The following is a 27,736-nucleotide window of genomic DNA, read 5'->3' on the forward strand; positions in this document are numbered from 1 at the left end:
ATGTTGAACACAGAACATCCATTCCCGTTCCATGAACTCATAAGGTACTGCTTCTTGACAATACTAACCATTTCAACTGATGTACTGTATATTCCACACAATGCTTGTTATTTATTTGTAAGTATTTATTTATTTATTTATTTGGGTTGTGGTTTTGAATGCATATTTATGCATACATATTATACTATATGCTTCTGAGCCTTATGTGAAGGCTGTATTGTTACTCAAACCTAGCTAAAATATACTTCTCTGTCCTGAACCTGCCTCCAGTCTTCTTTTTTTCCACAAGCTTTTTCTACTGTTAAATTATAAATAATCAAACTCAATTTTTTTTAATGAACCCAGTTGAACTTCAGACAAGCGTGAGCCACTAGAGGGCGCCAGACTTCCTGTATTTATCTCATCGCTTTACTTGCAATGCCATTTCAAGCATCTAAAAGTGGAGGTCTTCAAGGATGCCAAAGCTTTACATGGGTACGTTCTGGGTTTTAAGTATGGAACTACTTTTTTAAACTTTGCATTAGTTTTTAAGATATCAACTTTAAAATCTCCAATGGAAAGGCACGATGTTAGCCCAAACACAAACCTCTATATTAATGTTCTCAGCTAAATAAACTAAAATGAGTACGATTGATAAGATAAAAACAACACAGAGTAAATTGTATGAACAGTTACAAAAGAAAAGCAGTTTTCAATGATAATTATGAAAATGCTGTTTAGGGGTCATAGTTTTACTCGATGAATAAAAAAGGGGTCCTTTAGGGGAAAAGTTTGGAACTAAATAAAAGGCCCTTTTTAAGAGGAATTTCACACAAATGGTAGACAATTATTACATACATTTATAGTGATAAACTTCCCTAAATGATCTCTTTGTGAATTAGGCCACAGTGGGTAATGTTGGTTAAGGAGCAGGACTGCATTATTGCAACTTTTATTTTTTTATTCTATTTTTGCATTATTGTGATCATAAACCTTAATATTCCAAGTGTTATACATCCCTAACTGGCTTTCATTATCCATAAAGTGACATAAACTTTGCATTCTGTGATCATAATTATATACCATTGCAGAAGAAGTTTATCCACATCACCAACCCTTACAGCACACTCGATACAACCACTGACATTCTCCAGGGTTCAAATGTTTATTGCCAACATACAAAACACACATAGAAAACATACAAAACTCGGAACATAGAAAAATGTAAGTTTTGAAAAAAAGCCTTAGAAAGCTCTTGGCATTATTTGCTTGTGAGCAAGTCCTCATCTTCTCTCTGAATACTTTAGTATCTCCTCTGTCTCGGGGAGAAGATGGTGTTTGGGTTGCTGTCTCGTTCTCTTTCCTTCTCACGCTCCTTCTGGCTGTTTGGAGACAGAGCCTCCTCCTTCTTCTTTTCACTCTTGAACAGATCTCGACCCATACGCATGATGTGCTCCTCAATTTTGCGATGGCGCTTCATGTCTGACAGTACTTTGTCCAGCCGAGCCTCCTGTTTCACAGAGGGGCGAGCTGAAGATCCTAGGAGAGAAGGGAAAAAATGTCAACCAGATGTCCCTGAATAAAAACTACTTGCCATCTCTTTTACTGTACTTTCATAAGACAATCACCTATAATTAATTTAGCTTATACTGTCATGGTTCAAAGGGGACATCTCAGCGGTTCTTACCTGGTGTTCTACGTCTGTTCATGAAGGCATTTTTTGGAGTGGCTTGCGTTTCATCAAAGTCAAACTCAGTCGGAGTTTGAGGCCTGGGAGAGAAAAAATGAATCACAAAGCTTTAAAGTACCTGTACACAAACGTAAATCCTTCAACATGACATGAGGAGGAGTAGGTTTACTGACCTGCATTGACTCTCCTCCCTCTCTCTTTCCTTCCCTGCCTCGTCCTCGTCATCTCTCTCTGGTGATGGGGTGCGTTCAGGTGTGGGTGGCCTCCTGGGAAGGGGCTCAAAGTTCATTTCCAGCATCTCCCCTTTAGAGAGAAGCTCATAGAGTCTTTTGATCTCAGCAGTAGGGGGCATCCAGTTTTTGGGGTCCTCCATTTCCTCATCACTGTATGCAACCTCCCATTCATTATCCCCTCCGGCAGCCTGCGCTTTTTTTTCACCGTCCAAGCCCGTGTCTGCCTGAGGCTCCTCACAGTGTTCCTGTCCTTCCATTGCATCTGTGTCTCCATCTGAGAAGGCGGCAAACATGCGTAGAAAGTCAGTTTAACAAATCCACAATTATAGCACTTATACGGAATTGCATGGTTAAACTGTGCACACAACTACATTTTTTTACATATCAAGCACGTGAGAAAGTATTAGCAACTGCGGACAATAATGCAAAGTTATACGTGAAGGAAAACAAAGGTCCTAGGCAGCTTAAAAAACATCTGCCTTTAACTTCCTTTCAAAAATACCAAAAGAGCTTGCCATTCTTATATCCAGTCATATAAGGTGCAATTTAAAGAATACATTGGTTGATCTGACTGACTTAATAAAATAAAAATGATGAAGGAAGGACCATGGTTATTTAAAGCTTTATTCACATGTTGTATTCCCAAGCGATATAACTTTGAATATCTATTCTTATAAAGGTAACACGTGGGATAATGTGATCCACTCTCCTAAATAGTTACTCAATATTCTTTAATCAAATTATTTACAGCTTTGTTTGCCTTGTTTGAAGGTTATTGTAGCTGCAGATACTATACAATCCTCAGTCTTTTTGTCATGTGTTTCTAAATGAAGTTACCCGTTTCAATCTTGGTCGTTGCAACCTCCTCTGGAACAGCTGTCATCTCCGTGTCCTGTTTCTCTGTGTTGTCTTCTTTTTCTGCAGGTTGTTCTGTCTCCTTCACACCCAGGGTCTCTAGGCCCTCCCTCAGGGCAGAGTCTGTGGCCTCAGCCTGCATCCTTCCAACTGCTGCTGGACAACCTTGTAGCCACAGATCTGCTAAACAGAGACGTGCATGTTAGTACTGTGCAACAGAAAGTTACTTAAGATGTGTCGGGTAAGAGTTCCTGAAAGAGAGCTTGCAGAAGGTATCAATCCTATAATGTTTAACTAACAACCTAACGATAGCTGTTAACTTTCCTGAATGCTAGGCAGTCAACAAAGCAACACATTAAGTTGTTATATATTTGTATTTGACTTAGGTAGCTAGCTTACACTGGCCTAGCTATTTCTTCTCAGCAAACTTCAATTTAAAAAAACGTGACTTAAATTAACATTACCGAATGTCCGATCTATCGTAGGTCAATCTTGTAGCTAAAGGTTCCGTCGAATTATCTTTCCCAGTCAATAAAATCCACAAAGTTTTCCATGAGACTTGCTAGAGATAATACACGATTATGCAGAGACGTAAACATAGCGCCATTTTGGTTTAGAAGGGTTGTGTGACGAACTGCTGGGTTCCTTACTGCGCAGTATCACCGCTGACTAAAACATCATGGGGATGGTCCAACCAGCAACGTAAAAAAGTGTCAGCAGTTTACGTGTATGTTTTGTAGATCTACTTTTGGTGCTACTTCCTGTGCAGCGCTCAATCGCATACAGGGCTGCAATCACGTTATTCAACATTGTAAAAACCTATCTTGCGCCACTATTCACATTAATATCTTGTTTTAAAAAGCTATATGTGTGTGTTTATATACCATACCGATGAAATATATATTCGATGCGTGATTAAATCTTATAAATAAGGTCGCTAGGCGTTAAATAGGCGCCAGTCTTTGGTCGAGTTCTGATTGGCTGTCGTTCGTTTCCGGTTGCAGCGCCCCTGATTTGAAAAGGCTTCGGTTAGATAGTTTGGGGTATCGTTCGCCATTGTTAAAAAACGGGGTTAACAATGTTTCTTATAGTGAAACTTGGATATATAACACGCTTTTAGAACAAGGACTCCGCAAATCAAATCGGTGAGCATTAACCTCATAAGTAAAACACTACTTTTACAACTGACCTTAACGTAAGCTAGGCGAGTAACGTCCGTTGTTAGAATCCACAGTAACTTAACGTTGATGTGATGCTATCTAATGTTAGCTTGTTATTAGCAAATTGAAGCTACCATTGCTGCTGTTAAACGCTCATCTGACATACTTTTAACCTGCCTGTAAGAACATTTGGTAACACGATTCATTATTATGCTGTCTTTTTACACAGGTGCTATTTTGTTATTGTCTAATGTTAGGCCTTCTTATTTGGGAACAGTTTGGGCATGGCGCAGCGTGTGACGGTATCAGATGGAGCAAACAAGAAGACTTCCAGGGTTCGGGTAGCGGTTCGTCTTCGACCTTACATGGGCACACAAGATGAGAAAGACGAGGGACCGTGTGTGAGAGGCCTGGACTCACAGAACCTGGAAATAGTTAACTGGAGAAATGCTACAGAAACAGTCAAATACCAGTCAGTGTCCTCAGCATCTTGGCTCTTTAATATTCTGCTTTCTAAATGATGCTCTTGTTAATATCTTCAATTATTGTCCAACAGTTTCGACGCTTTTCATGGTGAGCAAACGACACAGCAAGATATTTTCCTCACAGTGAAACCCATTCTACCACACGTACTGAATGGACAGAATGCCAGTGTCTTTGCCTATGGACCAACAGGAGCTGGTATGTTACCTCATTTATGCATTTGTTGACTTTGTTTACCTGGTCGTATATTAAAGAATTACATCAAGCCTCCAATTTAAAATGCTGATTATTACCTGAAGGGTTATCTTTGGGAATAGGTTGTGAGCTACAACTAACTATAATAAATTAATAAAACAAGCCAAAATACTTTGATTTATGTGTTTTTTTTTAAGACAACCTGCTCTTAAAATGTACTTTTTGTATACAAATTGCTTCAAAGTAATGTTTTGAGTGCTATCTCCTTTTCTTCTTTCAAAGGCAAGACACATACCATGATGGGCAGTTCGGATCAGCCAGGCGTGATCCCTCGGGCCGTCCGTGAGGTCTTTAAGATGGTCAAAGCTAAGAATGGGGATAAAGCCTGGGACCACAGCATTGGCATGTCTTATTTGGAAATTTACAATGAGAAGGTATGAATTGTTGGCAGTAAAGTTGCACCTTTTAAAAAACTTTAATAACCCTTTTTAAGTTTGACACTGTACAATCAATTTATCTTCTCAGGTGCTAGATCTTCTATCGCCAGGCTCCCAGGATTTACCTATCAGAGAGGACAAGGACAAAAACATCCTTATCCCTGGCCTCACTCGCACAACCATTACCTCCTTCTCAGACTTTGACAAACACTTTGTCCCTGCCAGCCTTAATCGCACAACAGCTTCTACCAAACTAAACCAGCGCTCCAGCCGCAGCCATGCCGTCCTCCTCCTCAAGGTTTGATGTGTCATCTGATCAATTCTGAGAAAATACTTTTCTGCTCTTTTATAAGCATCTAAGCACATATCCTCAGCAATTAGAGAATTAAACCAACTCATAATGGCTGATTATATAGTCCATATTAATTGACTGTGTTATCAAACAACACTATTTGACTGGGCCAATGTGTCAGATTTATGAAAAACCTCTGTCTTCACCCCTTCTAATTTCAGTCTTTTAAATTATTTAGGTGGTACGGACCCAGATAGCGCCGCCTCACAGACAACAGACAGGAAAGCTGTACTTGATAGACTTGGCTGGGTCTGAGGACAACCGGCGCACCGGCAACCAGGGAATCCGCCTGAAGGAGAGCGGTGCCATCAACCTCTCCCTCTTCACACTCAGCAAGGTCGTGGACTCTCTTAACTCAAGCACCGCCGTCCGTGTGCCATACAGAGACAGTAAACTGACACGGCTGCTGCAGGACTCTCTGGGCGGCTCGGCGCACTCCGTCATGATCACCAACATTGCACCAGAGTACAAATACTACTTTGATACTTTTGGTGCACTCAATTTTGCCTCCAAATCCAAACTTGTTGTCAATAAGCCCTTCACCTGTGAAACTGTGGCTGTGGCTGTGCCTGTGCTGCCAGGTGAGTTAAACTGAGTGTGAAATGCCTTGACTTTTCAAATTCAAATAGCTTGTTGGTAGGTTGAGAATTGTTATAGGCCATAAAGAGGAAGCGCTGACAGAATGTCATCCGAAGCCAATAGAGGGCACCCATGTCGCATCCCAGAGGACGGTGACTAAGCATAAGCAACCAACTGTGGGTGTGGTGGATGTCATTTTACTTGTTTTCTTCGTAAAGTTTTTTGTTTTGGTTTATTTTAAAATGCATTCCTGATGCTGGTCTTCCACCGTGGCTCTAATTCTGCATCCCTGACTGATGCTGTGCCATTTTCATCTGAATTGCTTTGCCCTCTGGAGATCCCCACAAACGGTGTTGCTCAAGTGTACTGAATACTAAACTGTAAATTTCCCTTCTGCGGTCGTCTCCAGTGAAGCGGGCCAGAGATGGCCACGAGACAGGGGGGTCTGGCACTGAGCCACAGAAGAAGAAGCTGAGGGACGAGAGGAAAACCGAACAGGATAGTTCCCCGTCTTCGGCACATTTCCACAGGTTAAAGATCACCCAAGCATATCTATTTGTTTAAAGCAATCAGACCTAGGAGCAGGGCACTTTGACTATGCAGAACATTATAAATAACATAGCTTGTCCTGAAAGCAACTCTCTGCAGTTCTCCCATTGGCTACATCGGCTGTGTCTGCTGGGATCCCTTTTTATAGAGCGACACACCAGCACTGCTTTCTTGCCATCTGTTATCAGGTTTATGAAGCTGCCTTTGTTTATGAATACCGTCAACATGTATTTTCGAGCCTTTGACTTCTGATTGCTTTTAAATCCCTCCATTGTCTTCCTTTGTCTCCCTCTTATTTATTTGTGTGCTTCTTCCTTTCAGTCCGTCAGTGATGGAAAGGCTGTTGGCTCTGGAGAAGCTGATGATGAACTCCAGGGACAAAGACTTGGCCGAGTCTCGCAAGGAGCTCCAGGTGAGCTCAACTAAACCACAGCTTCAGTTTATCCACCTGGGTGTCAGGTTACCCTGCATAATATAGCTTTTAATAATGCACATCTGCACCTAGTCTTCTCTCAGATGCAGATGCCGCCAGATCTTTACAATGATCAGTTGACTCTTCTTCAGGGATATTTGATAGCCAACCCCTGTTTGTTTTCCACAGGAGCACAAAGAGAAGCAGAGGCCGTTTGAAAGCAAGGCCATGCTGTTCAATCGAGTGGGTGGTGAAAGGTCCGGTGTCAATAAGGAGCCAGCCTTCAAGAACAGCGTGGCCCCTCTGCAGAGAAAAACTAGTGCCTCTAAAGGCATCAAGCAGCAGGCTGTGGTCCAGCCTCTACAAGGTCAGATGGAAACCATGGCTGTGAATGACCTGTATGGGAATGAATGCAAAAGGTCAACACGTTAGGACTATAGATGTATCAAATACTACATTCTTAAAGGAACACTTCTCCTCCTAAATGACCTGAATGTATTCGTCTAGAAAATGCCCTTCAATGAGGTTTTCTTCCAGTAATGACTTGTAAAATCTATTGCCTGTTTGTCATCTTTCTGTTTGAGTAGTCACTCACTAATTCCATCATGTTGAGTCACTGGAGTTATTGATGAGCTGTAACGTGATACAAGAGCTCTGTCTACAATATTTGAGCCAGAAAATGTATCCAATGACGATGAGAAGGAATTATTTTTAAACCCCTCAGCAGCTTGGGGATTGAGATGGAACCGGTAATACCTGTCTCACACATTTGGCTCCTAATCAGCAGTAGTCTCCAAACAAAACATTAACTTTGAACAGTTTTTTTTAAAGCCCAAATTATTCACGTGTTTTTCCTTCACCGTTTACAGAGAATTGTATAGCTTGTGCTTATATTCACGTGGTTTCCTCTCCCTCCTTAGTGAACCAGCTCCAGCCACTTCAGCAGCTTGCCGACGTCAAAAAACAGTCCGTCTGCGTCAAGAAGAAAGAGAAGCTCTTCACCCAGGTTGAGGTCAGCATCTGAGCGTGACTGGGCTGTGCTGATTAGCCTGACACATCTGCAGAATCAGCTACACGCTGACGTAGTGCATTAGGTTCAATTTGTTTTCTGCCTGTACAGACATTACAAGATCTTCAATGTATTGCGTATAAATGAACTTCCTTTCCAGTTACAAAACCTTTATTTTCTTTTTATAATTGTGTAAATTGTCAAACGTGTTCAAAAATAATGTCATACTCTATTTATCTGTGTTCCCCTCAGCCTCCAGATGGTAAAGAGAACTTCATAGAGGTGAGCTGGGAGAACCAACTCGAAGAATCTGTGCTGGAGGGCTCCAGACAGAAAATCCTGCAGGTGCTGAACAGCGGCTCGCTCAAAGAGCTGAAGGGTCTGCAGCAGATTGGCGACAAGAAAGCCAAGCTCATCCTGGGATGGAGAAAGATCCATGGCCACTTCGAAAAGGTTTGTATTGAAAATGTGGAGCTAGAACTCGTGCTACAGTACCTCATACTCTGGGTTTTTTCAGATTTTACTTGCATGTGTTGACTTTATGTACGTTTTATTTTGCAGTTGGATGATTTGGTAAAAGTCGAAGGTATGACAGGGAAGAGATATTCATCCTTTATGAAGGTAAGCAAAGTCTTCAGCGCAATATTGTAGTTATTCGCCACATGGAGGCTCATTTTCAAGACTTCCAGGGCATGAGGCTGTTATTCAGGGCTGCTGTCCTTGATCAATTGGGTTATAACATTATTATTTTTAAACGCACATTCATTTCATGGCGATAAGTCCCAACAGGTAAACTCCGTCAGCATCTTCCTTGCCAGGGTTGATTTGAAGTCAGTAGATGGCTTGTTGAGCCATTTCCAACCCATGAAATGCAATTTTTCTTAGCTTCTATAAAACATTTTGTAAGAATAAAAGAAAATATTGAGTGGTGTCATTGCAGAGTGGATAGGGCGCTAACCACATTAATGCCAATGGGGTTCACATATGGCCGAACCAATTGCTGCAAGTCATACCTCTGCTATGTTTCCTCTCATTTTCATCCCACACTGTGATATGGCCTAAAAAATCTTGTCAATGTTTAAGAAGAGTTAATTTAAAACATTTAGTTACACCTTAATTATGTACCTGAAACACATTTTGTGTGTGCTACTAAAATAATAAAGGTAATGCAAATGTTGGCTTACTAAGATGGTGAATATTGTATCTGCTAAAACATTGGAGATGCTGGTGCATGATTTTCAGGGATGATCTTGTGGTATGTCGCCGTACTAATATTGATTTCTCTCTCTCTCTTTTTACAGGCCAACATCTTGAGTGTCATGGGAAAGTGATTTTAAATAGCTTTCTAATTTTATTTTTAATATACCTTCTAGGGATGGGCATTCGATTAAATTGTCTTAATCGATCGTCTGTAGTAACGATCGATTTTCGATTAATCATTCATATTTTTAGATTAAAATTCACTATTTATAGGCTATATTAAAAATGCAGTGAACATACCAAAAACACAGCGTGTTTTCCTCATTGAGAGATGTATTACAAGATGGACAACTCTTGTCGCAGTTCAACTGGATCCGTTCAATGGTTGAAGTGGAAAATATGCGCTGCTGTGCTCTTAAGCAGCGGAGCTTGCAGCTAGAAGCCGGTGGTCATGAACACAACTGACCCTCGTTTTCCCCCAAAATAATAATATAAAAACACAATCATGTTAAACAACAACTTAAAGTGGTCCAGCAGCCTGTGGTTAGAGCAACTCTTTCAGCTGTGCTCAGTTCTTTTAACAGCTCCTGCTTCCGTTCTTCGTAGTGAGTTTCTATCAGTCTGGTGATGGTACGTCGTGACGGAATGTGATATGCTGGTTCCAATAAGTTGATCAGTTTTCGAAAACCTTCGCCCTCAACAATACTTAAAGGGAGCATATCCATCTCAATGAACTTGCAGATCCCTTGGGTAATTTTCTCTGCTCGTTGTGCATTTTATCGACAACAAATTAATGTCATCAATGAAATTCTTAATGATCAATTAATCGATCGTCGATTAATCATGCCCATCCCTAATACCTTCTCCATTGTATATATCCCTTTCTCTGGTGTGATTTCTTTACTTTTTGGATTATTTTATGATGTTTTTGTAGTTACTACCGTGTGCCAGCTGATGGCGCACTCCTGCTTTTTAATAAAACTCTCACGTTTCACTGAATATTTGAGTGTTTATTTCATGATCGTCAATAAATATGAAGGTCACTCTCGCATAAGACCTACTGTACCCAGAATCTTCCCTCAGATCGTTTACATTTGCTGTAAGTAGTTGGCTCCTATTTCCGGTTTGATGACCTAATTGAACTATTTTTTAGACTCGAAGACAGGTTTTTATCCCCTGTGATGTGATGTGATCCCAGCATCAAGGCATAAATATCCACTCTGAAACATCGTTTTATATTTGAGTGAGGAAAGCAGGATGCTATAAATCCAGCCTCCCCTCCTTCTCCCAGAGCACGTGGTCTGTGTGATTTCACTTTTCATTTCACACACCCCTCCTCTCCTCTCTTATCCACCCCACCGTCCATCCATCCCGCACACTGCGCTGGATCCAGGCTCCACACCACTGCTTCTCTTGCTTACACACAATACATCGGATTTTACACAAACAGCTCACGTTTTCTCTCACATCGTGGTTAAGAGGTGTGTTTTTTTTTCCGCGTCTGATTATTTTTACACCTGAGAACAACAATGCGTAAAACATGCACGCTCCGGCTGTTTTGAGACTGGATTAAAAAGGTCAGTGTGATTTATGGTCTCTTTTTTTTTTCCCTCCCCCATGTGTGTAGGTGTAAAATGTAAAGAAGTCTGATTTGAATGCAGAAATCCTATGCACGCTGCTTGGTGTTTTTTCTTTTTCCTGCTTATCATGGCAATTTAGCACATCCAGTGAATTCAAACGCGACCATCAAGCTAATTAATCCCCCCTCCTCTTCCTCCTTTACTCTCTAACCGAGTATTTCTCCTTTGTCCTCATCCTTTTCTGCTCTTGTTTTGCCTTTTGTTCTGTGCCCAACAACGGGCAACCATATGCCTTTTAGCGCCTGTGTACACATGATGAAATATTAATGTTATGTACACACCTGCACGGAGAGCTGCTGCTACCAGTCCTGCCTTTGTGCAGCCCGTGTCATTGTGACCTGCTTTCATTGTTACCTGAAGAACATGGTCTGCTTTTTTCAATTAGGCCTGATTTACAGGTGGATTGAGTGTGTTTTGTGTTTACCTAGTATTTATTTAATAATTAAACACGTTATCTGAAGTCCGTAGCTTGATTTTAAATAGGGGGTATTTAGCCTGTATCCAAACTCTAAATAAGCTATAGCAAAATTAAGATTTAGGGTCTGTATGGCAGTATTTGGAGTGAGACAGATGGGAAGAATGTTAAGATTCACTATTTTAAAACGTATGACCTTTCCCAGCATTATTTTTTATTGATTTGCGTCTCCCTTTGACTTACCAAATACAACGAAACAGCCTTCCCAATACCCCAATAAATGTAATTTGATAGAAAACATTTTGGACATTTTATTTGAGAGTGATCTAGTGATTTAGCATTGTACTTGGCCTTTTTTTGTTTTCACTCATTTGCCTTTTTACAAAACGTGGTATCTACATTACCCACAATCCCACTCTGCTGCCATCAGTTTGATAAGAGGTCTGGTTTGTTGTTATGCTAGTAGCAGCTGATGTAGACTTCTCGCAGCTCCCTCTGGTAGCCACAAAATGGGCTGTGCAAATGTTTATTCAAATGCAGTGGTATTCCCCCAAACCTGTAAACAGACATTAATGACTCAATGTGTGGAGTGTCCCTATTTAATGAAAACATTATTGCAAAAATATGATAAACACAACATGAATATTTGACCTTTTTACCAAATATTCAATCTATAGTGAATCAACTGTCAATTTAACACTATTTATTAAAAATGTGAATTTTATATCAGCTTTCTGTTGAGCTACCGTGTGCCTTGAGAAAAATAACATGTTCTGTAGAAATATAATGAATCACTCTCCTTTGGTTCTCCAACTTCCACTGATTTTATTAGCTTGTGGTTAAATCGGATGAGATGAACAAACCCATGATACATTGTTGGTGCACCTTTTATATTATACAGTGGGGCAAAAAAGTATTTAGTCAGCCACCAATTGTGCTCCCATTTAAAAAGATGAGATGCCTGTAATTTATCATAGGTACACTTCAACTATGAGAGACAAATTGAGAAAAAAAATCCAGGAAATCACATTGTAGGATTTTTAATGAATTTATTGGTAAATTCCTCGGTACAATAAGTATTTGGTCACCTACAAACAAGCAAGATTTCTGGCTCTCACAGACCTGTAACTTCTTCTTTAAGAGGCTCCTCTGTCCTCCACTCGTTACCTGTATTAATGGCACCTTTTTGAGCTCGTTATCAGTATAAAAGACACCTGTCCACAACCTCAAACAGTCATACTCCAAACTCCACTATGGCCAAGACCAAAGAGCTGTCAAAGGAGACCAGAGACAAAATTGTAGACCTGCACCAGGCTGGGAAAACTGAATCTGCAATAGGTAAGCAGCTTGGTGTGAAGAAATCAACTGTGGGAGCAATTATTAGAAAATGGAAGACATACAAGACCACTGCTAATCTCCCTCGATCTGGGGCTCCACGCAAGATCTCACCCTGTGGGGTCAAAATGATCACAAGAACGGTGAGCAAAAATCCCAGAACCACACGGGGGGACCTAGTGAATGACCTGCAGAGAGCTGGGACCAAAGTAACAGAGGCTACCATCAGTAACACACTACGCCGCCAGGGACTTAAATCCTGCAGTTCCTGACGTGTCCCCCTGCTTAAGCCAGTACATGTCCAGGCCCGTCTGAAGTTTGCTAGAGGGCATTTGGATGATCTAGAAGAGGATTGGGAGAATGTCGTATGGTCAGATGAAACCAAAATAGAACTTTTTGGTAAAAACTCAACTCGTCGTGTTTGGAAAAAAAGATAGTACACTTTCTCAGCAAAAATTAGCCATGCACAATCCTCCCCACTTTGAATTCCCTCTTCCACAACAATGATTTGTGCACACTCCCTCAGCAGATGGGGGTTTACACCTTCTGTTTACAAAGATGCTTAAATACATGTTCTGACCCCTAGGTGAACTACAGGCAGCACGCAGGACTGGACCAAAAGCAAGAGGCTTCACTCCCTGACAGCATGGCTGTTAACATGACGCCAGCTCCTGCCATTTGGGCAGGGGAGGAACAACCGTCGCTGCTGGACCAGGAGGACTCGGTGTCGAGCCAAGCCCCCCTTTCTCTGCCATGCCCAGCGGTCAGAGCCGAGCCTCTCATCCACAGCAGCAGCAGCAGCAGCCCGGTCATCACAAGGCCTCCCCGCAGCAAATCCAAAGGCGAGCTGGTCATTGTCATCAACGAGAAGCTGAAGAACAGTAAGTGACGGAGTTTGACCTCGTGTTGAGGCAGCGGGTGGATGGTGGATGGAGGAGGGGGCTTAACAGCTGCTTAGTCAGCTTACTCAGGCAAAGTCAAGTTTCAGTGGAGGAGTCAAGGGCAGCGGGTTGAATAGAAAAAAAAAATCAGGTCCTTAGTCTTTCAATAACCACTTTTACTTAACCTCAGAAAAAAACGCCATGGGTTTAAGAAAAGATGCTAAGGATATGAGGAGGATGTAGGAATAGACAACTGTGGTGCTAAGAGAATACAACTAGCTTTACAAAGTGTTCTCAGAAAATCTCCCATGTATGGAAAATGCTTAATTTAAAAAAATCTTCAAATCTACTCAATCTAATTTCAATGCTTGATTTTCAACACAATTTAGTGTTTTATTTACTGAAAACTTCAAATAGCTTAGCAATGATTAATCAAGATCAAAACTAATACAAACAGCTCGTAATATAATGTAGCGACCCTGCAGTGCTGATAGGGGAGAGACTCACAAAGGGGGGAAGGATTGTTAGGGGGGAAGACGTTGCCCTAGTTAGCCGGATAGGTCAGGTAGAAAAAGGGGGTGAGAGAAAGGAGACTGGAAGGAGTGTGGAGCGGGAGATAGCGGGAGAGTGAGAGAAAAAGACAATTGGACAAGCACGTTTTGCCGCCTACCTTGCATCGTCAACCTGGCCAGTGAGTCTCCAAAATCTGACCTTTGACCCTTAACAGAGCTGCAACTTCATATTATTTTCATAATCTATTAATAATTTGGTCTGTAAAATAGCGAAACATGTTCATCCCTGCATCTCAAAGCTTCACATTAGGTCTTTAAATGTATTTCTCTGTCAGTCTATAACCCCAAATCCCAGCCTTTGTTGTTTTGGGCAGTCTTCCAACCCCGGAATTTAGTCTGTTGTAGGGTAATAAAACCCGGTTCACCGGTTCAACTAAAACCTTCGTGTCCTCCTCATTGAACTAGCCACCCGTGCGGCGCGCCGCGAACGCTACAATATACATAAATTCCTATGGGTATAAGGGAAATCAGTCACTTTCCTGAATTGTATTTATTGTAACAATTTAAGTGCGATTTAAAAGCCTTTGAGAGTCTGGAAATATTTGGTTAAGATATCTTGAAAGTGTTTGTACTTTTCTCCAGTGTTTTAACATTTACTCGTCCTTTTCACAAAGGGGGGAAGGATTGTTGGGGGGGAAGACGTTGCCCTAGTTAGCCGGATAGGTCAGGTAGAAAAAGGGGGTGTGAGAAAGGAGACTGGAAGGAGTGTGGAGCGGGAGATAGCGGGAGAGTGAGAGAAAAAGACAATTGGACAAGCACGTTTTGCCGCCTACCTTGCATCGTCAACCTGGCCAGTGAGTCTCCAAAATCTGACCTTTGACCCTTAACAGAGCTGCAACTTCATATTATTTTCATAATCTATTAATAATTTGGTCTGTAAAATAGCGAAACATGTTCATCCCTGCATCTCAAAGCTTCACATTAGGTCTTTAAATGTATTTCTCTGTCAGTCTATAACCCCAAATCCCAGTCTTTGTTGTTTTGGGCAGTCTTCCAACCCGGAATTTAGTCTGTTGTAGGGTAATAAAACCCGGTTCACCGGTTCAACTAAAACCTTCGTGTCCTCCTCATTGAACTAGCCACCCGTGCGGCGCGCCGCGAACGCTGCAATATACATAAATTCCTATGGGTATAAGGGAAATCGGTCACTTTCCTGAATTGTATTTATTGTAACAATTTAAGTGCGATTTAAAAGCCTTTGAGAGTCTGGAAATATTTGGTTAAGATATCTTGAAAGTGTTTGTACTTTTCTCCAGTGTTTTAACATTTACTCGTCCTTTTCACAAAGGGGGGAAGGATTGTTAGGGGGGAAGACGTTGCCCTAGTTAGCCGGATAGGTCAGGTAGAAAAAGGGGGTGAGAGAAAGGAGACTGGAAGGAGTGTGGAGCGGGAGATAGCGGGAGAGTGAGAGAAAAAGACAATTGGACAAGCACGTTTTGCCGCCTACCTTGCATCGTCAACCTGGCCAGTGAGTCTCCAAAATCTGACCTTTGACCCTTAACAGAGCTGCAACTTCATATTATTTTCATAATCTATTAATAATTTGGTCTGTAAAATAGCAAAACATGTTCATCCCTGCATCTCAAAGCTTCACATTAGGTCTTTAAATGTATTTCTGTCAGTCTATAACCCCAAATCCCAGCCTTTGTTGTTTTGGGCAGTCTTCCAACCCCGGAATTTAGTCTGTTGTAGGGTAATAAAACCCGGTTCACCGGTTCAACTAAAACCTTCGTGTCCTCCTCATTGAACTAGCCACCTGTGCGGCGCGCCGCGAACGCTACAATATACATAAATTCCTATGGGTATAAGGGAAATCGGTCACTTTCCTGAATTGTATTTATTGTAACAATTTAAGTGCGATTTAAAAGCCTTTGAGAGTCTGGAAATATTTGGATAAGATATCTTGAAAGTGTTTGTACTTTTCTCCAGTGTTTTAACATTTACTCGTCCTTTTCGTCCCTCATGTGTAGGTAATGGGATCCACTCGGCGCCCTCAGAGAGCACCTCTCCGGTCATCTGCTCTCCTCCCAGAAGGCAACACTCCATCTCCTACCCCCATCATAACAAGACCAGGAAGGGAAGCAGGGCGAGCTCCATCGGCTACACCGCCTTCTCGCCCAGGCCTTCCATTTCCCGCCACTCCAGCATCGCCACCAACCCTCCGCTGGACCGCACCAAGGTCAAAGACTACCTCCTCCTGTCTGTGCTGGCCTGCTTCTGCCCCGTCTGGCCCATCAACATTGTGGGATTTGTCTACTCCATCATGGTGAGAATAGGATCTTTTAGCTGTCTTTTAAATAAATATAAATATGTCTAGAGCTAACAGATGGTTCTTCCTTCTCCTTCAGTCCAAGAACAGCCTCGAGCAGGGAAACCTGGACGGCGCTGTGCGTTTGGGACGAGTGGCCAAGATGCTCTCCATAGTGTCACTAGTGGGAGGGACGGTTATTATAATCGCCTGCATCGTCAACCTGGCCAGTGAGTCTCCAAAATCTGACCTTTGAACTTTAACAGAGCTGCGACTTCATATTATTTTCATAATCTATTAATAATTTGGTCTGTAAAATAGCGAAACATGTTCATCTCTGCATCTCAAAGCTTCACATTAGGTCTTTAAATGTATTTCTCTGTCAGTCTATAACCCAATATATTAAATAAAATATGATACAAGTTCATGTTCTGCCCTCACTGTTGTATGCAGACCGATAACTCCTCGACAAGTGGCTAGCGTTTATCCTCTTTAGTAAGATGTTTTACCTCCACAAGTCAACAGAGTAAAACTGAAATAAAACACAATATACAAAAAATTAGACCATTAGCTGTGATACAAAAATATACACACCACGGTTCATTACGTCACAAAAGCCACAAAATATCCACATGAATAACGATCCACTTAACATAGAAACCTCTAAATAAACATAGAAACCTCTAAATAAACATAGAAACCTCTAAATAAACATAGATATCCACTTGTGAATATGTAAGGAACCACAATACTCACAGACAATGCTATCCACAACATAGCGAAGAAGGATGGATGCAGATTCAAACTTCATGATAATTATCTCTGTCCTTGTCGACCACTACTAACATGTGGCAACACTTCCTATATTTACACTGTGAGGCCTCCCCATTGGCTGCTACCAAACACAGAAGAAATAAAACAAAAAGAAACAGCGCCACCTGCTGGCTGGAGTAAGAGGGCGTCTTACACAGCACACTCCCCGCTTGACATCTATGAGATGTCACAATTACATTCTATTTTGATTGTCCCCATCATGAGTGTTAGGAAGGAGGAGGACAGTGTCAGTTACGGGCCTCAAGAAAACCTTGCATTTTCCTCCAGATGAAACCTTGACTTCTACTTTCCTGACCTTCCCGTCGTGGCTGAGGAAGGTTTTGACCACCATGCCCATTGGCCAGCTGACCTCACTGCACCCTCTGTGAAATGGCGCCCTTGAAGCTGGACTTGTTGGTGATAGTGTCTGATAAGTAGGGTAGTCAGATGGTGACTGTGAGGAATGATGAGTGGGTTTCTCTCGTTGCTTCTAATATCAGCTTTAGACAAACGACCGCCAACTCTGAGGCAACATGCGTTGTCCAGGTAAGAAGAACCTTGTGAGCTGACTGTTTGGGAATTTCTTTTCCTGCTTCTATGCATGCAAACACTTCGGGGAAGGCCTTGCGTTGAAGACTGCGTATGATGACTTCCTTGGCCCTGGCGAGGTCTTCTGGGCAGAGACCTTTGCATATGTGCCAGCCTTGACATTTGGTCTTACTGCTTTCTCGCTTGAAGGACCTGGCTATGTGGATCAGCCTTGCTATGGTTCTCACAAGCGATCTCCAGGTTGAGAATGATTCGAAACATCTCGGATCCAAGGGAGACCTCACAATCTGAGTGGCACAGGAGGTCACAGGAGGACGGATGTCAGGATCAAACTCTGGGTTCACCAGGTCGAAGGAGGGTTCGGTATCGTCATCGTTCTGTTTTGGCTTCAACAGGAAGTCTGGACCCTTTAGCCACATGCTGGACATCAAGGCGTTAGCAGGTATTGACCTTGAACCAATGTCAGCCGGGTTTGCGTCTGTGGGAACATAGCTCCATTGTTCTGGTAGGGAGGATTTTCTGATTCTCTGCACACGGTTGCTTACATAGACATAAAACCTTCTGGATTCATTGCGAATGTAACCGAGGACAACTTTACTATCGGTGAAGAACCGCAGAGAATGAAACTGGACATCCATCTCCTCTGTAAGCATGTCTGCAATTTCCACTGCCAAAACAGCTCCGCAAAGTTCTAGTCTGGGGATAGTCACCTCTGGTTGCGGCGCAAGTTTAGCCTTGCCGAACAGAAATCCAAGTTCCCTTTTGCCTTCTGCATCCGTAACTTTAATGTAGGCTTCAGCTGCTATGGCTTGTGTAGAGGCGTCGCAGAAAATACAAAGCTCCCTGTCTGTTGAACTGCTCAGTGGAATGGTAGTGTATGTCCTTGGAATGCGGACGCGTTCCAGATCTTTGATTGAGTCTTTCCACTCACACCAGTCTTTAAGCTTCCTTTCAGGAAGGGGTTCGTCCCACTGGCAGGCCTCCATTGTAAGCTCTCTTAGTAGGGCTCTACCTTTAATGCTGACTGGAGCTGCAAAACCAAGCGGGTCATAAAGGCTGTTTATGGTTGATAACACCCCTCTGCGAGTGTAAGGTTTCTCTGTCCTGGAAACCTGGAAGGTAAACTCGTCAGTGGTAACATCCCAGCTTATTCCTAGACTTCGTAACATGGGTGGGAAGTCTGCTCCAAGATCAAGGTCCTTTAAGCCTTTTGCAAGATCCTCTTTTGGAAACGCTTTCATCACGTCGATGCTGTTAGAAGCTATCTTGTGCAGCTTTAAGTTGGATGCAGCTAGCGTTTCTTGGGCCGCCTTGAGAGCCGCAACAGCCTCGTCTTCTGATGGAAATTAAATGAGACCATCATCAACATAGAAATGGCGCTCAACTAGGTGTTTTGATTGAAAGTCGATTCTTTCTTGGTCTTCGGGTGCTCTTCTGAGCGTGTAGATCGCCACGGCAGGTGATGGACTGTTCCCGAAGACATGCACCCTCATGCGGTACTCCGCTATCGGTTGCTCCAAGTCGTTGTTCTTGTGCCAAAGGAAGCGTAAGAAGTTCCTGTGATCTTCTCGCACCAAGAAGCAATGGAACATCTGCTTGATGTCAGTAGTTACTGCCACTCGCTCTTCGCGGAACCGCATAAGGACACCCAGCAGGCTGTTGAGATTGGGGCCTGTGAGAAGGACATCATTTAAAGACACTCCGTGGTGTTGAGCACTCGAGTCGAAGACCACCCTGATTTGTTCTGGCTTATGAGGGTGACAAACCCCAAAGAAGGGAAGATACCAATGTTCCTCATGCTCTTTTAGTGGGGGTGCTGGTTCTGCATGACCATTGTCAGATATATTTTGCATAAAGTCCACAAAGTGTTGTCTTGTTTCAGGTCGCTTCTTCAGCATGCGACATACTGAGGAGAGACGTTGACTTGCTAGCTGTTTGTTGGGGAGACGTGGTCTTGGATAGCGGAAGGGCAACGGGGCCACCCAGGTGTTTGAGTCATCTTGATAGACTTCCTTCTCCATTATCTGCAGGAAGTTCTTTCTTCTAAGGAGTAGGCATGTTTCTTGTCTGCGCTAGTGGATTGAAAGACTGTATCTCCCATGGCATCTTGGCAATCAAAACTTTCCTTCACCAGCATGTTGTTTTGACATGGAAGGAAGTAGCTTGGTCTTCCATTGTCCAAGATGTTTGTCTTGAGAACGTTCACATGCCCAGGAGTGTGAGCTCCGCCAAGACAAACGAGTCTGAATAACATCTCTTCCAAGTAGCAACAGAATATCAGCCTTGGGATCGAGTGCTGGAATCTCTGGAGCGACGTCCTTGAGATGTGGATGATAGTGAGCGGCTTCAGGAGTTGGTATTTCATTTTGATTGTCAGGGAGCATGTCACATTCAATAAGCGTGGGTAAAGCCAGACTGGATTGGCCATCAGCTGATTCCACTATGAAATTACTTGCTCTTCTCCCAGTCACTTTTGAAACACCTGCACACGTCTTGAGTGTGTAAGGAGAAGAGTTTTTGTCAATCCCAAAGATGTCGAAAAAGGAAGATCTAGCCAGAGACTTGTTGCTCGGATCATCGGAGATAGCATAAGCTCTGAGTCGATCTTTTGGGTAGACATCGACTAGGCAAATCTTGGCACATGAGTGTCCACCGACCCGATTTCCACACACCTGTGTGCATGTAGACGTAGCAATGGGTGAAGCTGAGCCTTGCTCCCCGCCGTGGTCAAAGACAGGTCCTGCAAACCTGTGTGTTGCCCATGGTGCAGGACCAGCGTGGAGAGCGCTGATGTGTGAGTTACTTTCACACTCTGAACAGTGGATTTCCACCTTACAGTTCTTTGCTTGATGGCTGGAAGAAGCACAACATCGGAAACATATCTGATTTTGTCTCAGATAAGCCTTACGTTCTTCCAGAGACTTCTCCCGGAATAACCTGCATCTTTTGAGTGGATGAGGTTTTTTGTGGATGGGACACTCTTTGCTGGGGTCTGTAGCTGCTTTTTCAGCACTTGGCTTGTGTTCGGAGCTAACCACTTCTGTTCTGTGGACTGTGATAGGCATTTTTGATTTGTCGTGTTTTCCCAGATGCTTGTCTGCTTTGAAAGCAGCGAAGGTGGGTGGAAGACATAAAACTGAGGTCATTTCTCATTTTGGCTTCATCTTTAAGGAAGGTGGCGAAGACCGAGAAAGGAGGGAATGACACAGAATGTTCATGTTTGTATCTGGTTCCGTTCGTCATCCATTTCTCTTGCAGGCCGAATGGAAGTTGATCCACTATGGGATGAATTCCTCGTGCCGTGTCGAGGTACAGCAATCCTGGTATATGGCCTTCGCTCTTAGCAGAGTCAATCTCTAACAGAAGGTCACCAAGGTCACGTAGCAGATGAGGCTCCTTGTTGGTAATTCTGGGGAACTGCTCCATCTTATCAAACAAAGCCTTTTCTAAGGCCTCAGGGGATCCATAACACTCTTGAAGTCTCTCCCACACTTTGTTCAGACCGAAAGAAGGGTGGTTAATATGCACTGCTCTGAGGCGTTTTGCATGTTGTGAGGATTCGTCGCCTAACCACTTAGTCAACAAGTCAAGCTCTTCACTGGCTGTTAGATGTAGACCTTGGATGGCATTTTGAAACGAGGATTTCCACGCCCAGTAGTCACCTGGCTTGTCGCTAAACCTTATAAGGCCTCCAGTGAGCAACTCACGTCTAGCTAGAAATCTGGGAAGGTCATAAACACTTGAGGTTTCTTGTGGGGGAATCCGAGGACTTGGCCATTGTGGTTGTTCATGTACTGCGAAGCTCCTAGGTGGCTGGGATGCTGGGTCATTTGCATTGTTCTTGCAAGGCAGCAACATGTATGGAGATCTCGGATCAGGCGCTTCAACTTCCTGCTTGAGTTGGTTAAATGTTGAACCCGCTGGGGCCTCGTTAGGCTTCATGGATGCATGTGGGGTTAATTTCTCATTTTGGAAAAGTTGGTCTCTCACTTGTGCGTTCTAATGGGTGAAATGTCCGTGGGAGGCGAAAGCTTATGCGGCCTTCTTCTATTTTGCTTGCTGCAGCTTCGTATACATTGGCTTCAGCGAGAGCTGCTTCTGCATCTCATTCCTGATGAAGTGCTTCCTCCAGACATGTTTCTTCCACTCTGAGTTATGCTTGTTTTACTCTCATTTGAATTTCCTTCTGAGCATAGACCGCTCTGGCTCGTGCTGCCTCCGCCCTAGCCCATGCATTGACAGCAGCCATGCTGGCAGATGACTTACTGGAGCCCTTTGATAATTTTGATGCATGAGTGTGGACTGACGTGGATTCATCATCTCGTGGCTGAGACATGTTTAATTTCTTATGGAAGACTGACCTGTGTATCCTCCTGATATTTTTGATGATGTAGACAACTGTGTGTTTTTACTGTTCTGCCCTCACTGTTGAATGCAGACAGATAACTCCTCGACAAGTGGCTAGCGTTTATCCTCTTTAGTAAGATGTTTTACCTCCACAAGTCAGAGTAAAACTGAAATAAAACACAATATACATAGAAATTAGACCCTTGATACAAAAATATACACACCACGGTTCATTACGTCACAAAACCCACAAAATATCCACATGAATAACGATCCACTTAACATAGAAACCTCTAAATAAACATAGATATCCACTTGTGAATATGTAAGGAACCACAATACTCACAGACAACGCTATCCACAACATAGCGAAGAAGGATGGATGCACATTCAAACTTCGTGATAATTATCTCTGTCCTTGTCGACCACTACTAACATGTGGCAACACTTCCTATATGTACACCGTGAGGCCTCCCCATTGGCTGCTACCAAACACAGAAGAAATAAAACAAAAAGCAACAGCGCCACCTGCTGGCTGGAGTAAGAGGGCGTCTTACACAGCACAGCATCTTCAGATTTTTGCTGCATTGATATTTTGTCTAAAAAATTATGACTTTTTTTTGTCCATGCAGGTTCTTTGTTGTTCATACAGTACAAATAAAATACTAAATATACACACCTTAGCATATGCCTTGAATCTGCTGTTCTTTGTGAAAGTAAAGGTAAAGAAAGAACAAAAAATGAACCAAATAGTTATTCAACTGAAACATTTAAAATGTACTTAGATTCAGATACACTTATCATATTAAGGGGAAAAGGTACTTTAATACAAAAGCTAGATAAATAATCAAAATTAAATGATATAATCAATCTCATTATTTTTATATTGATTTAATTGCTGCTGCTGTTAACCCTTACCTCACATTTTGCAGTGATTCATCCCCCTATCAATAGCCTTGCTTACACTGATTTTCCTGTCAGTGCTGCCGTCCCTGTCACATAATAGAATTAACCTTCGTTAGCACAATCTCACTGTAATCACGGATAGTGTTACCCTTGTCTGCATTATACCGCACGCAGTTCAATGCCTGCTTGACTCACGGCGCACTTTAGGAACTATGTCAAAGCTATACAGCAATCAGTGCATATTAATCACATGAGACTCAAATACATATTTGCTGACATGACTCTTTATTGGCACCGGCAGCCTCCTGCCTCCAGCTGTGTGTGTCTCTGTGAAGTGATATTTGCAGTCGGCTGTCCAATGTATGTCTCGCCCTGTTTGCTGGTACATAATGTGAAGGCTCTCTGTCCCTGCGTGTTTGATGTTGACATGCTCACGAGACAAATACATGTGCATTTATTGTACTGAATAAAGAGATATGATAACCCAGCAGGGACTATAATTTGTCAGAGTAGCGGTCCTAAAGGTTTTTCAGACACAATGACTCCTTAGTTTGAAAAGGAGACGAAGCAAGGACCCTACTTATTGTTTAGAAAACCAATTTCCTTTTTTCAACCGTGCCTTCATTCATTTGTGGAGCCAAAAGTGCTACGTATAAACTTCCCTTTTTAGATTAGATTATATTAGAATCAAATGTATTGCCCTTGCACAGAGCACAAGTACTAAGACAATGAAATGCAGTTTGCATCTAACCAGAAGTGCAAATGAAGCAGTAAAATGCAAAGTGATATATATAAATATATACATCAGACAAGGGATAAACAAACTGATGAATATATATATATATATTGGTGGTGGCGAAGTCCATAGGGGGTTGGCCTGGGAACTGGAAGGTCATCAGTTCAAGTCCCCGAAAGACCTAGTGCCACCGTGGTGTCCCTGAGCAAGACACTGGTTACCTACACTGCTCCCCGGGCGCTGTACATAATGGCAGCCCACTGCTCCTAACACTAGGATGGGTCAAATGCAGAGACCGCATTTCGTTGTCCTAGTACTTGTACTCTGTGCAATGACAATAAAGTTGAATCTTAATCTTAATCTTAATCTTATATATATATATGAACAGTATATAGAGGTATACACATTATGCATAGCTGTATAAAAATGCAATACACTTTAAAGCAGGTATAAATATAGACAGTTTAATACAGACACAGTGTGCATGCATTACTAAGATATCAAAAATAATAAGACGTAAATCTAAACGCGCTGATTTAGCACAGATTAGCCAGCTCACATGATTGCACATTGATGTTGATGTGTTTATTTGATTGTTTGTGTACCAGTTGCAGATTTATCTTTGCTAACAATATGTTGGGATATTTATGGCGAACCCCCTGCAGTAACTGCTATAGACTTATGTAGAGTATTAAGGCCTTCTATAGAGTAATATTTGTCTTTCTGTATTTCATGCTTTTATATGTATAAGCATGGTCAGTTTAATGGCTCTTTGCCTCGCCCCTTCAGTCAAGCAGATGCTCATCTGTACTTTGTTTTTGATGCTGCCTGTTGGGTCTCATTAAGCCGAGACATGTTCTAATTAACTTAATGACTAGAGAGAACACAACTTTAAGGGCTCAGGGACAACCCGTGTTTTTCTCATTACATAACTTGTCCTCTGTGGTCTGTGAAAGTTTATACATCCATATCAAGTAGTTTCACAATATAAATCTCCTAAACTAATGCGTTTCCTTTTCTTTATTTTTAGTAAATGTGAAAACCTGAGTTTCATCCCAGGATGAAACTGGATAAGGCAACTGACCGTCCGGCCCGCACCTGCACCACCGTCTTTACCGCCTAGTCATTACCTGGATGTGTGACAAATATGCACCCGATATACAGTGCGTACTTGTATTTCTGTAATCTATATAAATCCCTTTTTGCTAATGGAAGAAAATAAAATATGAAAATGCTGCTGTTCTGAGTCAGGAGACGGGAGAAGACAGTCTAATCAGCCGCTTCATATTCTGGTCGACACATTCATAACGATTCTTGAGAAACTCTTCGAGAAACAGAACTGGCTCAAACAAGGTGGACTAGAAAACTGCGTGGAGGTGGTTTCAGAACGTGAACCATCAAGGACTGCCTCCCAGTTTCAGCGCCTCGTGCAACAAAATGTCCGCCCTTCACTTCACCCAACGACAGGACACATCAGTTTGCCGTCAAATATTTTCTCAAACATGGAGAAGCTCTGGGATTTGGTTTGGTTGCATTGGAATCACAGAGCAGAGATCAACCCAGGCAGAGCACAAACACTTTCAATCGCTGTGTGTCCTCTTGTTTCTGACTCTTCTCTGTGGTTCTCATGACTCCCACCCATACATCTTGCGTACGGGTAGCAAAAGAGGATGAAAAAGAGGCTTACCAAGGACTAGCAACGGGTGCTAAACTGCAAGGGATTATGGAAAGTCTCACACAGAAGGCACAGTCATCACTGGAAGGAAATATATGTGCCAAAAAGAAGAGCCGACTCCAAACACAGAGTTGTTGTTGTAGAGACGAAACGTGTTTTTTTACTCTGCTCCAACTCTACTGTCTGTATATCCGCTCAACACCACTGACCACTGTGAGCCTGGGAAGGGTATACAACAAAAAACATTGTAGCATCAACGATACTAATTATTATCATCAACATATAATCCATCTTTTGATAACGTTTATAAAAGATCACTTTAAAACTGAATTTCATATGCTCTTGAAGTGCTGTGCCACGCGGTTGACAGATGGTAGTATAGTTGTATGCATATGGGCATCTGTATTTGGTTAACAAATGAAATTGCTTGTTATTGCAGTCAAAGGCTTTAGCCTCAGTCTGCATCCACAGGTAGCCCATTATCGCAAACAACAGAGATTGTGGCTTTTTGTCTCCTTTAAAAAACCTAAACCGGCAATGTAAACCTTCATAATTTGCCCATTTGGTTGTGATTTATTATTATATCTTCTGTATATTCTTAATTAACCTTTAATCTTAATCTACCACTGTGATCTGAAACAACTGGGTTTGATCGATGATGTTTAAAACTCTTCTTATTTACTATATCCTGGATTTGGGATCATGTACAGAGACTTCACACATGCAGACGACTTTCTGTAATGATTAAATGCGGCAGTTTTTATTTCCTCTATTAGCACTTAATATGTCAATTTAACTGTAATCGACAGTGTATTCTGATATAAATCTCAATATTGTGATACTTCTCTAGTTGATATGAGTTTAAGTAGTTTTGATCTAACGTAGACACAGTTACTGACATTGTGTTACCACCAGGCTTCTATAATCGTTGTGGTTATTGGCATGCTGTGGATTTTTGTTAACATTTGATGAACGAAGATGTAAATTACAGAGATTAAGCTGACACTTGGAATATTATACTCCTGCAGCACATTCATAATAAAGACACAATGCATGCAATGTGTTGTTCATTGTTATTATGCAAAGACAAAGAGCAGCAGGGGAGATTCACTATATGTTGTTCTTGTGGGAGAGAATGGATGTCAAAAGAGAGTGATATCCGGAGAGTTTAGCCCCAATCAGACTACGGGTTTTGCAATTCAGCAAAATGGGAGCAACGACAACAAAAAACGTTCAAGTATTAATGCAGTTGTCCGTACCATGATGCTGTGTAAGCTGCCAGGATTGAAAGCTCCTGCTGTTGTCAGGCAGTGGAGCAGAAGCAGCAGGAAGAGCAAATGCTGAAGGCAGAGGCCCTGAGCCGAGGAAGTAGACTGTGTAATGAAAGCTAAAGCCTCTGATGACTTGAACCAAATCAAAGCTAAATATCCCTCATTATTACCGTTGAGGTTTTTAAATCCTTTAAAAAGAGCTATTACTGTTGACTGCTTAGTATGTCACCCATAACAAAGAGTGACATTACTTTTTGGGGGAATCTCTTAGAGAACAAGTAGTGTTTTAATAATTTGTCATGGATTTTGTCACTCAACCTGACAGTGATGAACATGTATCAGTGTAGCCCTTTCTGTGTTTCCTGTTTTCCTATTTTTCAATCTCGATTTTGAGGTGTGAGATGCTGAATGTTCTTCACATTGGCAGTCTATGGCACTTTGCCAAAGCACCTAAAAATACATTTGAAAACTCAACAGCAATGTTCCTTTCCAGATATCGTGAGCCAGTTACTCATCAAATCCGCATAACTTGTTGAAAGCAAATTCATGTAGGAACTATATTCCTTTTTTACAAACAATAACCACTAACCATATCACGGTGCAGAAGGAAGCTAGCTCCTACTTGGTCGTGTCTAAATGGTAATCCTAAATTTATGAAAGCTCTCGGAGACACACTGTCCAACACCTATGCTCAGCTTAACCATTTAAGGTCAATGCCTTCCTGAACTTTGAAAATTGATGGCTACCATCAACACACAATCCATCCACTCCTGGACGAAAAAGCCCGTGCTGATGACAGCATCATGACATCATATCATACGGTGATTGTCCAACCATTTCCTTTCTCAGCCCAGAAAAAAAGTCAGATGATTGCTAAAATACGTAGGGTTCATCCTCTGGGAACCATGAGCCAAATTTTGTGGCAATCCATCTGATATTTGTTAAGATATTTTAGTCATAGGGGAAAATATCCAACCAGCCAAGCCATGCTGACTGCACGTCTAAAGAGGCAAGACATGACCTTTGTTTTAGCCCGTCTCATGCTGCCTTTCATTGGTCTGACAGTATAGTATTATATTTTTGTTTTGGTACATAGGTTGGAACAAACATGACATTTTGAGGGCTTGAGTAAGGATAAAGAGATGCACAGCTCCTGTTGAAGGGCTTTGTTGTAATAAAGAACATAAAAGAAGACTGTCCCTACAAACTACACAT

The 27,736-nt window shown here is 42.1% G+C and overlaps 3 protein-coding genes across 8 annotated transcripts; 2 read left to right on the forward strand and 1 right to left on the reverse strand.

The window, feature by feature from the left end:
• Window positions 1–1,107: 1,107 nt before the first annotated feature.
• pagr1 (PAXIP1 associated glutamate-rich protein 1) lies at window positions 1,108–3,443 on the reverse strand. 2 transcript variants are annotated; one of them, XM_063893650.1, is made up of 5 exons: window positions 3,222–3,443; window positions 2,740–2,937; window positions 1,843–2,176; window positions 1,667–1,749; window positions 1,108–1,518 (listed from the first exon to the last, which is right to left on the reverse strand). In XM_063893650.1, the coding sequence occupies exons 2-5, from the start codon at window positions 2,897–2,899 to the stop codon at window positions 1,283–1,285; spliced, it is 813 nt and encodes a 270-aa protein (XP_063749720.1). In that variant the 5' UTR covers window positions 2,900–2,937; window positions 3,222–3,443; the 3' UTR covers window positions 1,108–1,282. The 2 variants fall into 2 exon arrangements, with proteins under 2 accessions (XP_063749720.1, XP_063749719.1); XM_063893649.1 differs by having other exon boundaries at window positions 2,740–2,940; window positions 3,222–3,421.
• Window positions 3,011–10,132, forward strand: kif22 (kinesin family member 22). 4 transcript variants are annotated; one of them, XM_063893646.1, is made up of 13 exons: window positions 3,011–3,029; window positions 4,195–4,389; window positions 4,474–4,598; window positions 4,878–5,029; window positions 5,121–5,330; window positions 5,563–5,965; window positions 6,373–6,493; window positions 6,834–6,924; window positions 7,114–7,291; window positions 7,845–7,936; window positions 8,186–8,386; window positions 8,495–8,554; window positions 9,235–10,132. In XM_063893646.1, the coding sequence occupies exons 2-13, from the start codon at window positions 4,202–4,204 to the stop codon at window positions 9,262–9,264; spliced, it is 1,851 nt and encodes a 616-aa protein (XP_063749716.1). In that variant the 5' UTR covers window positions 3,011–3,029; window positions 4,195–4,201; the 3' UTR covers window positions 9,265–10,132. The 4 variants fall into 4 exon arrangements, with proteins under 4 accessions (XP_063749716.1, XP_063749715.1, XP_063749713.1 ...); XM_063893645.1 differs by lacking the exon at window positions 3,011–3,029 and adding an exon at window positions 3,717–3,902 and having other exon boundaries at window positions 4,175–4,389; XM_063893643.1 differs by lacking the exon at window positions 3,011–3,029 and adding an exon at window positions 3,719–3,902 and having other exon boundaries at window positions 4,147–4,389.
• A 339-nt stretch (window positions 10,133–10,471) lies between these two features.
• Window positions 10,472–26,300, forward strand: prrt2 (proline-rich transmembrane protein 2). 2 transcript variants are annotated; one of them, XM_063892692.1, is made up of 5 exons: window positions 10,472–10,710; window positions 13,110–13,404; window positions 15,941–16,242; window positions 16,325–16,454; window positions 24,606–26,300. In XM_063892692.1, the coding sequence occupies exons 2-5, from the start codon at window positions 13,170–13,172 to the stop codon at window positions 24,620–24,622; spliced, it is 684 nt and encodes a 227-aa protein (XP_063748762.1). In that variant the 5' UTR covers window positions 10,472–10,710; window positions 13,110–13,169; the 3' UTR covers window positions 24,623–26,300. The 2 variants fall into 2 exon arrangements, with proteins under 2 accessions (XP_063748762.1, XP_063748764.1); XM_063892694.1 differs by having other exon boundaries at window positions 15,947–16,242.
• The last annotated feature ends 1,436 nt before the right edge of the window (window positions 26,301–27,736 follow it).

Source organism: Eleginops maclovinus, chromosome 10 (genome assembly GCF_036324505.1).
Source record: "Eleginops maclovinus isolate JMC-PN-2008 ecotype Puerto Natales chromosome 10, JC_Emac_rtc_rv5, whole genome shotgun sequence".
Lineage (NCBI taxonomy): Eukaryota > Metazoa > Chordata > Actinopteri > Perciformes > Eleginopidae > Eleginops > Eleginops maclovinus.